General features: G+C 51.6%; 1 protein-coding gene across 4 annotated transcripts; it reads right to left on the bottom strand.

Annotated features, from left to right (window-relative positions):
* Window positions 1–294: 294 nt before the first annotated feature.
* Window positions 295–7,240, bottom strand: NXNL2 (nucleoredoxin like 2). Of its 4 annotated transcripts, none has more exons than XM_036856096.1 (3): window positions 6,925–6,979; window positions 6,156–6,551; window positions 295–888 (listed from the first exon to the last, which is right to left on the bottom strand). In XM_036856096.1, exons 2-3 carry the CDS (start codon window positions 6,455–6,457, stop codon window positions 720–722), a joined length of 471 nt encoding a protein of 156 aa, XP_036711991.1. In that variant the 5' UTR covers window positions 6,458–6,551; window positions 6,925–6,979; the 3' UTR covers window positions 295–719. The 4 variants fall into 4 exon arrangements, with proteins under 4 accessions (XP_036711991.1, XP_036711993.1, XP_036711992.1 ...); XM_036856098.1 differs by lacking the exon at window positions 6,925–6,979 and adding an exon at window positions 7,148–7,240 and having other exon boundaries at window positions 338–888; window positions 6,156–6,509; XM_036856097.1 differs by lacking the exon at window positions 6,925–6,979 and adding an exon at window positions 7,148–7,222 and having other exon boundaries at window positions 338–888.
* Between the last annotated feature and the right edge of the window lie 3,187 nt (window positions 7,241–10,427).

Here is a 10,427-nt window from a genome sequence, read left to right as displayed (position 1 = left end):
GAGGGTGGGAGGGAGGGAGATGCAAGAGGGAAGAGATATGGGGACATATGTACATGTATAACTGATTCACTTCGTTATAAAGCAGAAACTAACACACCATTGTAAAGCAATTATACTCCAATAAAGATGTTAAAAAAATAAAAATAAAATAAAGTAAAAAAATAAAAAAGATAAATAAAAACTATCCCCTTTGAAAAACCAAACGAAGTGTTTGAGAATGGTATTTCTTGAGTGCTTCACTTTCCTCGTAAGGGCACTTGGTTTGCCAGGAGAAAGAAGGAAATCAGAGAGCTCCAGGTGGAAATAGGTTTGTTTATTAAAGCAAATAGATTCTGCAAACTTTAGTAATAAATATACTTGTGAAAGCATGTCATTAAAATAAAGGCATCTCCAGAAAATGTATCAATAAATATGCTATTTCACCTGAAGAGCCTGTATAAATACATGTTTTGCATAGATTTCCAATAGCTCAGTGTGAACACACTTAAGCTCATGTGAAGAAAGCTATGCTAAGAATAATAAAAATAACTACAAACAAGGCTACAGGGAGGGCATTCCCTGAGCAATATTTTCTTTCCATCACAGCTGAGTGCTTCTGCTCTGAAAGAAACCACCAGCATCGAGAAAGGAAACAGGATGCTCCTCTTCTCTGTCATGTTCACGCTGCAGCAACAGGAGTGACACACACCTGTCCAGGTCCCCGGAGATCTCCCCCCAGCTCAACCGGAGAAATTCTGGAAGATGTCAGCTGCCTCCACCCAGTTCTGGAAGCAGGCCAGCCCCTGCTCCCGGATCTGCTTCCGCCCTTTGTCAGTGATGACTTCCCCGCTCGGTTTCACGATCACAAGCCTGGGGATGGCCATGATGTGGTACCTGGTCCTCAGCTCACTGTGGGAGAGAAGAGGGCGACCGAGGGTCAGCGTGGGACAGGCCAGGCTGCTGCACGTCTGCAGGGACCAGCGCCTCCCCAGCGCCAGCTGAGCCTGCAAAGCCTTAGAACCCAGCCTGCCCAGTGAGCCCTCCCACTGGGCTGAGGATTCCTTTGGGCTCTTTTCTTCTTGCTGCTAGCTGGGTCCAAGACAGTGCTGTCGCAGAGGAATGTCAGCAGTGATGGAACTGTTCTGCATCTGTGCTGCCCAATGTCACAGCCACAGCCACATGTGACTACAGAGCACTTGGAATCTGGCTGGTGAGCCTGAGGAACTGAATTTTGGGTTTTATTTAATTTTATTTATTTATTTATTTATTTATGTATTGGCTACCCTAAGTGGCTTGTGGGATCTTAGTTCCCTGACCAGGGATTGAACCCCGGGCCACGGAAGTGAAAGCACTGAGTCATAACCCCTAGACTGCCAGGGAATTCCCTGTTTTTGTCAGTTTTAAATTTAAGTAGCCACATGTGGCTAGTGGTTGCCAAATTGCACAGTGCAATTTTAAACCCACATATAACCCAATAAATTCGTATCCCTCCTGCATCTCAGGAGGTTTAAATACATCAGGTACGTATGATAGCAAAAGTTAAAATTCCATGAGTTCTAGATAAATACAAAGGCTTACTAGACTTTCTGCCTTACAGATTCAAGGACACACTGATTAACATTATGGGAGAAACATTTTACTGTCACATGTAACCCCTTGAGTGACCATTTCACAAAATTATTTGTATTCATTTAAGGAAAGGGGCATCTGCCTTCTTAGTTTTGCAAGTCTCCCCATAACCTTCACAGGGATTAGTACCCTCAAGACGGGACAGCTGGGTGAAAATCCCCGTCCTGTTACCACAGCCAGCTTGCCAGGGCCTCACGTTAACTGTAGTCTGATTTCCCTCATCTGTCGCCCTCAGGGTTGTAAAACTGAGTGGAAGGAAAAATGCACTTGAGACCCTCCTGTTACTAAATCTCCCCCGTGACGCCTCCATCAGGCCCTTCCTGCTGCTTTCCAGTATCCAAGGCCAAGACAAATCTTAATTCAAGCAGGAAGAAAAACACAGTACCTACACCCAATGGAGAGAAAATATGCCTTGTTTTCAAACATCTGAAATGGTGACAAAACCAGCCATGTTCTCGGTCATAAAGGGATCTTAATATATTTCAAATAATCAGTGATACACAGACCACTTAATGATATAATGGAATTGGAAACCAATAAGCAATAATTTTTGGAATCAGTTAAAAATTAAATAACCATATATTATATATGAAATCATAATGCCCATATACTATGGGTCCCAAGCTATAGATACAATTAGACACAGAGAGTTATGTCTTACACACTCTTATCCAAAACTAAAAGGCCTCTATATAGATGAATTCTGCATTTCATTCAAGAAGCTAGAAAAACAATGATGAAGCAATTACAAGGAAAGTAGAAAGAAGGCAAAAGAAGATTGAGGACAGAAATCACTGGACAAGGAAATGAATCAACATGGGGTGAGCAACAAAGCCAAACCCGATTCTTAGACTAAAAAACAGAGCAAAGCTCTACCAAGATTGAGAAGGAAAAAGGGACGACATGGGGATATCAGGAGCCAGGTGGGGCTTTGAGGAGTGAGAAGGAGGTTTGAAGACAGTTCATTGCTCCAGCTTCTTTTCAAAGAGTCACCCAGTGTGGGTCCTCAAATCCCCACCCTGGCAGCCTCTGCTTGGGGACAGCTGTAACCTTGGAACCATGCAGGAAAGACACATAACAACCCTCCTCCCCCGAAGTCATCTCCATCTCCTCTGGGCACTGTGTCCAGAGAGAATAGACCAAGCCTCAGAAAGGAAAGAGCCTTGTTGCTGGGCAGAATGAAGTGATAACTCTGAGCATTTTAACCATTTCGGGGAAATCTGAGAGCCCATTTCCTCCTCGCTCTGTGTGCAGTTGCAGCATTGGCTCCCTCCCTCCACCTAAAGCAGCACATCCTTAGCCCTGGCACAACTGCTTCTGGGTTGCCATGGCAACTTCTGTCTTCAGTCTCTTTCCATCTCAGCCACTGGCAGACCGTTACCGAGCAAATCTCTCTACTTGCTCCGAGCATCCATCAAACAAGTGCCCTGCAGGCGCCAAGCACTGAACAATGTCTGGTCCAACATTAGAGACTACAGAGACATGCCCCCACCCCAGACACATACTCTTAGCACAGGGGTGGCACTGGCTCGAGCTATAGAGGGCATAGGCCTCTGGGGCCAGACATGCTCCCAGTGTCCCCAGTGGCACAAATGAGGAGCTACTAGGCAGAGAAGTGGGGGCTCCAGGGTTGGAGGATGCAGCATGTGTATGACCTGTGGAGGTGGAAAAGTGTGTAGAGTACTCTGGAACATCAGTTTTCCAGTCTGGCAGAACACAGGTGGAAAGGGAAGAAAACAAGGTGATCGTGGGTCAAATGCTGGAGGGGAGTGTGCGAGACACGGACTGAGTGGGTCTCACGTGCCGGGCAGCAAATGACAGAAATTCCTGCTGGCAAAGTCAGAAGCTGTTACTTGGCTCTTGGGCCCATAACAAAGGGAAGGAAGGCAGGACAGAACCTGGTCTTCGATGCTGTCCCCTCTCTCAGGCCTCTTGCCCACCTGCACACAGGCATCTGGGCGGGACCTGAGAGCCCACCCTTGGCCCGCGCTGCCCCTAGCTGTAGGGACATCAGTAAATAACTGCCTCTCTAGGCCGGGTCTTGTATGCCGGCTGCACTGGACAGCCAATATCCACGGACAGGTGAGTGGCTCTAGGCATTCTCTTCCTGCAGGTGCATCTGCAGCCGCACCTCCAGCCACGCCCGGGGTAACCCCAGGCGGGAGGGGGTGTGTGTGGGTTCTGTGGTGATCTATCTCCTCCTGAGCCTCAGGCTGGTCAGCAGAAATCCAGCGGACAGCAGATGACGTGCTTTGGCCGCTGAGGGAAGACAGCCTGGGGTCCCTCACCATGACTGGTTGGTGATGACGGTCCTGGACCCATCTTCTCACAGCACCAAGCAGATGCCATGCTCTGCACAAATCAAGAACTTCCGAAAAGGCCTCCTGGAGGCTTCCTACATTCTTTAGTTCTCCTTGGTGGCAGCTATTTCCATTTTTGCTCATGATCTGATTCCAAAATGCAGGCTGGGATAAACAGAATTTAGGGCCTAGCTCCAAGAATTTCCCACAGAATACCACATTTCCTAACTTCTAAATTGCAATGACAGGATTAACAAAGTTCAGTCTGGAAAGGGGGAGGCACAAGGAGCTAACTTCCCCCCAAAGAACCCCCCCCTCCAGATTCCTCCAAGGTCAGGCTGGCCCCCCTGAGCTGGCCGAGTGCAGTCGCCCTGAACAGCTCAGCACCTGTAGAGGACTGAATGGGCCTTGACCAGATAACCCGGGAAGCGGAGGGAGCACAGCACCCCCACCCCCACCCCACTCCTAGCAAGGTTGTGCTGAGGCTCAGTGTCCCCTGGGAGAGGAAGCCGTAGCAGAAAGGACAGGTTCCAGAGCCAGGAGCACCAGTCCCTGTGCCTCAAAACCGTGGAATGGGCAACAGACACAAAGTCCTGGTACACAACCAGCTGACAACGCTCTGAATTCCTGCGTCAGCGCAGTCCTCATCCGTCCTGTGAGGTATCATTATACTCGGAGGTTGAATACCTTACCTACAGTCACCCCACGAATAGGTTCCACAGCTGGGCTCTGCCCAGGGCCTGAGCTTATTACTAACACTGTCACTCTGTCACTTTCAAAACGAAGTATGTTCTTTCAAAAGCTGTGCATAACTTGAACGCTAAGCAAATCAAACATTTTACAACCACCACTAGATGTGAAGGTATATGAATCCTTCCGCCAAGTAAATCACGGGCATTTGGATTTATCATCGAAGACTTTCCTAATCCTGCTGTGAGTGAGGCCTCGGGAAGCAGGCACCCGCCCCCCACCCCTCAAGGGCCTGGGCCTCACCTCTTCCTCGGCATCACCAAAAGCATGTGCTGGAGGAAAATGACTCCTCCAGGGAACTTTCCAAAGTTAGCTTCCATTTTTAATTGTCCAGAAGGAAAGCCATCTCAGAATAATTAATTTAGGGTCGGGGGGAGGAAATGTCACAACTGAATATTAATCCCCAGAGAAATGCAACACATGCTGCTATAAAACAAAACCCAGAAATTCACCTCCATATTTGTTAAGGGACGGTGGTGTAATGCACTTTGTGAAGAGCAATAAACCTACATGTGGACTCTTAACACCAGATGAGACCCCAACATGCCAGACAATCGGTGTCTGTGCCCCATCCCTCCCCCTCCCCTTCCCCTCCCCTCCTCCTCCCCTTCCCCTCCCCTCCCCCCTCCTCCCCCTCCCCTCCTCCCCCCGCTTCTCCCTCCTCCTCTCCATGGAGCTCATGACCACAGCCAATAGAGCACTAGGGTCAATTTCCAGTTTGCTCACAAACTCTGAAATCCAGCAGAGCTGAGGTTACCTGCCATGTTACATCTTTTCTAAAGCAAGGGTGGGGCAAGATCCCTTCAGAGAGCAAGAATTTTTGTCACCTCTGACAAGTCTCCTCAAGAATCCAGGAACCTGCTTCTTTCTACAGTTACAGGAGCAGGAGACGCCTTAATGAAATTTCAGTCACTGCCAGTAAAAATGAAACTGCAACGTGGCCTGGCACTAAGTTCCTCCAGCCCTTGAGTCCTGACCCTTCCCCCGCAGCACCTGGTCCCCAGTCCCGTACTACTGGCCCACAGCAGTCAACCCATGGTCTCCAGTTCTGACCTGAACGGCCTTTCTGGGTCTCCCTCTTCCGCTCTCCAGATAAGGGGCGGTTTCTTCCCTGCGCTGTAGGACGGGGCGTCCCCGGGCTGTGATTTACCAGAGCCGGCTTCCTGGACCGCAGCATCAGCATCACCAGAACTCCTTATAAATTCAGATTCCCGGAGCCTCACACCCACTGAGTCAGAGGCTAGAGGAGGCCACTGTCCAGGCTCACCAAGAGCCCACGGTGATGCAGATGCTCCCTGTCAGCCAACCGCTAGAGCCTCCCTGGGAAGCCGAAGCAGAGACTTCGATGTAGCTGAGAGAGGCTCAAACGGGTTGGGGTGGAGATGGGGTTATCAAAGAGCTCCCGACGGCTGGGAGAAGCACAGGGATGAGGGATTGGGATGGGGGCTGGGGGGCGCGCCCAACAGCTCCCAGAACCCCCAAACCGTCCCCACTCACTGCCGGTAGGGGTCGTGGAAGGGCAGCGCCAGCCAGGCGCCGTGCAGCTCCCGCATGAAGTCCAGCATCTCCTGCGCGCTGCCGTCGGCGGACACGAAGACCACCTCGAAGGGGGCGGACGGCCGCGCCTGGTCCACTAGCTCCGCGTAGAAGTCGCAGAGCAGCGGCGTGAAATCGCGGCTGGGCGCGCACCGGCCCGCGGCGAAGTACAGCGCCACCACCTTGTTCTGCAGCGCCGCCTCGGCTTCCACCCACGTGCCGTCGTAGGTCACCAGGCGCCGCCCGCCCAGCACGTCCACCATGGCCGGGAGCCGGGACAGCTGCGGCGGGAGGACACCTGCGGCGGGAGGACACCTGCCGGGAGACGCGGGGCGGTGAGGCGGAGCGCACGGACACCTGCGGGAAAACGAGGCGGAGGAGGGGCGGCAGTGAGCGCAGGTGGCTGATCACCTGCAGGCGGACGGTCACCTGGGGCCAGTGGCGGTCACCGTCCGTCTGCAGGCAGCCGAAGGGACTGGCTGGCTCCCTTCGCACAGCCGGGCACTCGGACCTCAGCAGGGGCCTGAGCCTCGGCCTCCGGCTGGAGTAGGGGCGTCCGTACTGGGGAGAGGGGGGTACACTCACAGACAGCCGCGACCCCAGACGCAGCGGCCGCAGCAGCGGCACACACAGCACCCGCCTCCAGGGAGCCGAGGGGGCCCCCGCCCCTCCTGCCCCCGCGTCCCGCCCCAACGCCCTCCTCTGCAGCCCCCCTTCACCTCCCACCCACCTGCGCAGCTCTCGGTCGTGCGCGGCAAGCCTTCTCCGCGCTCCCGGCGACGCACTCTTCTCCCCCCTCTCCCATGCCCTCCCCCTCCGCACCCTCCCCTGAGCCCCGCCTGTCGCACCCTCGCCCCAGGTCCCGCTGGCGCTCGCCCCACCCCGCGCACGGTCGCTCCCCGCCTGCCCCAGGGGTCCCGGCGACGCGCGCGGGAGGGTAAGAGCGGTTCCACCTTTACGGGGTAGGGACCCGGCGTTGGGGACACCTGGGCCCTGTTCTTTCCTGGGGTTTGCCCCGAAGTACTGCGCTGTGGCTGGGAGGGTCCCTGCAAGAAACTGGAGGCGGTTCTTAAGGAATGTGTTATTCCGAGAACCAGAGTGTTACTGTGCCCGGCACTGGGATTCAAATAGTTTCAACTCCCTGCCCGGAATGGGTGAGGCACTCGCGCGGGGCGCAGAATTCAAGGGATTTAGCGCCAAAAAACTCAGTGATCAAGATAAATAGTATTCTGATGCAATATTTTAAGTTTTCAAAATTAATGCAAAAAAAAAAAAGTTAGTGGTGAACAAAACATCAAATATGTGAGTAAGGACAGGATTCCACCCTGCCCTTGGGCGCCGACCGCGCTCCTCTCGCCCTGGGTCCCGGCCCGCGCCCTGCCTCGCGGAGTTTATATTCCCGTGGGGACAAGAGAAAAACCAAGGTGAATGAGGAAAACAGAGTGCATGCGATGGAGAGAGAAGGGAAGGGAAGCGGCGCGAAATGAATGAGCGCCGGTGAAGGAGGGGTCGCGGGCAGAAGAGACGCGGGCAGAACAGCCGCTCGCTGTTCCCGGTTCTCTGCGCCCCCCGCCCCCAACCGCGCTTCCCAGTGAAATGGGACGAAAATGCGCAGACACTGTTCGCTACCAGCCAGGGCTAAGGGAAATTCTGCCGGAGGACTGATGCTGTTCCATGAAGCGCGCTGCCAAAACCTTGATTCACTGTCCTCTTGGAAGACTCAGGGGAATTTATAGGCGAATCGGAGAAAAAAAAATTTTTTTTTGAGAGGAACTAGGAGAACTATAAATCTTGCATATAGAGGTGCCTGACTTTTCTTAAAACTCAGAACTAAGATGAATGTAGCTAAACTCTAAATATAATGAAGACTATTTTGTGATGTTTGGCGTTTCTTCTTTTATCACCACAGTGAGCAAAGTAGAGAACATTCATTTTAGTAACGGTGCCACCAGCCCACCAAGAAATTCCCAATTATTCGTATAAATACTGTGTGCCCTCAGAGTGCTGGGGCGGGGGGGTGGGTGGATGTCCCTTTCTGGGAGAACAGCCCACTCAGGTACCATGGTGAAGTGGGCACAGCCCTCCAGGAAAGAGAGATCCTGGGGAGAACAGTGCGCCAGCACCCCTCCTCACCTAGAGACCCTTCTCCTGTGGCTGCTCTGAGTGTGTGTGTGTGTGTGTGTGTGTGTGTGTGTGTGTGTGGAAGCAGGGGACCCTGCTCTCAAGAGCCTTCCTCATGAGGGACACAGGCACAGCTCCAGTTCTGTGTCTAATGGGTGTTCTCAACCAGTCTAGGAAGGGACTTCCCCAGGACCCTTCCTGAAGCATGATCTTGTGTCATTCGCTTCTGACCCCATCCCACTGGCTGGTCCTTAAGGTGGGAGGGGGCTGCAGGTGCCATGAAAGGAAGCCCAGGACCCTCTCCTTGCCTCTTCTGGAACCAAGTCTCCTACACATGTTCCTCCACTGAGCACAGGAGCAACCGCAAATGGAGTCCTGGAAACTAGATTAGGTGACCCCTAAGCCCAGCTGGGCTGTGCAACCTCAGTTCATACCCAACTTCCTTCCAGGGCATCAAAGAGTGCCTGGATTGCTGGCATCTGCTCATCAGCTTTATGTGTCCTGGATAATCTCCACGAAGCCAGGCAGCATTCTTACTGCTGATGCTCGAGAACAGCCCCATGAGGGCTTCCTCACACCTGCCCTCCCTCCCCAGCCCCATCTCCCTGACCCCTGCCACTATAGAAATAGTTTGCTACTTACGTACTCTACCCTATCATCCATTTCCCACCTGAATTTAAGGGCAATCTTTTCTTCATTTTCTCCTGTCTGATAGCTTCGGTTCTGTTGAAGACTCTCCTTGACCGAACTTTAGACAGGCTCCTCTGAACCCTCTTCTCTACTAGGTCTCATCCTTCTGATAGGGATAGAGTAGGATAATCAAATAGCTAGTTTAAAAATCCCACTGAGGGATTATAGATAGAGAGGGAAATTTAGGGGGCTTTGGGAGAACATTGTAAGTTAATGATCACTCAGGAAAGCAATCAGAAAATCCTGAAACAAAGCAGGCTTGCTTAATAATGAAACTAACAACAAAATTATACATCAAGTCAATGATGCTTGCATCCTGCTGGCTGAGGGTAGGTAATTAAGACCCCTAGGACATGCTCCTCTGTGTGCACTAAAATGTAGGGGAAAGGTGACATACCAAAGTAGAAGACCCTCATTATACTGAAACCTGAGATGATTTACCATATTTTAGCATATGTTACCACCCTTCTGCTGATTCGAATAGCATCATGACAGTCCTGGTTTGACTACGTAGGGACCAAAAAACTCCCCCGCCCAATGTGGAGGAGGAGCTGATTATGGAAGCTTGAGGTCTACTCAAGAATGAGGAATAACGTGGTCTTCTCCCCCTCCCCACTTATCCTTTGATTATAAAAATGTAGCCCGCTAAGTTCTCAGGGCAGAGCCCTCTTGCCTGCCCGCTTGTATCCTTCACAAGCGTCCTATACAAATAAATCACTTCTTATCTATCACTTTGCCTCTCACTGAATTCTTTCCATGCTAACACATAAACTGAGCTCCACCAAGCCCTGAGACGTGTTCTGTGGTTTCACTCGGGGCCCATCCTCAGCCTGCCTCAACAGTCTTAGCAAAGAATCCTGCTAAGTCATCCCTCACCCGTGAACTGACCACTCTAGCCTGCCTGCAGCAAGACTCCTAAGTAGGTTTAGCAAGAATACCTCACCCTTGATGTATCCTCTCAGTAATTTTCCATTCGACAGTGCCTCAACCCCCCTTTCTTGGCCATAAATCCGCACTTGTCCTTGCCTTTGGAATTGAGTTTAACTCCTTCCCCTATTGCAGGGGAAAGTTTCCTTCCCCGATTGCAGGGGAAAGTTGCCTTTAACTAGTCTCTGGCTCTATTTCTTTTGGAACGATTATCAACAGCTGTGACACCTCTGTTTGCTTATAACCATGACATCGACTGAAAGGCAGAATGTTTCCAGAGCTAACTACTGGCTGGCTGGGTACATGGGGTCTTCAAAGGCTCTCTGGGGAGAAACTCTACAGTAAAATCATGACTCTACGTTTCTGGAATATTTGAGAAGTTCCCATCAGTGCACCTCTGCTCAGTCCTGCCTTTTGTTGACACACTGAATTGCTTCTCCACGCCAAAAGAGGAACATGTGAAAAACATGGAACCCTAGGCTACTTGACATAAAG

This window comes from Balaenoptera musculus, chromosome 6 (assembly GCF_009873245.2).
Source record: "Balaenoptera musculus isolate JJ_BM4_2016_0621 chromosome 6, mBalMus1.pri.v3, whole genome shotgun sequence".
Classification (NCBI taxonomy): domain Eukaryota; kingdom Metazoa; phylum Chordata; class Mammalia; order Artiodactyla; family Balaenopteridae; genus Balaenoptera; species Balaenoptera musculus.
This window is presented reverse-complemented; position numbering and strand designations above follow the sequence as displayed.

Excerpts from the sequence above, each read along its gene's own strand:
- NXNL2 (XM_036856098.1), bottom strand. The coding sequence starts at position 6,457 with ATGGTGGACGTGCTGGGCGGGCGGCGCCTGGTGACCTACGACGGCACG. Across the intron at positions 889-6,155 it reads TTCCACGACCCCTACCGGCA|TGAGCTGAGGACCAGGTACC; the intron begins GTGAGTGGGGAC and ends TCTCTCCCACAG.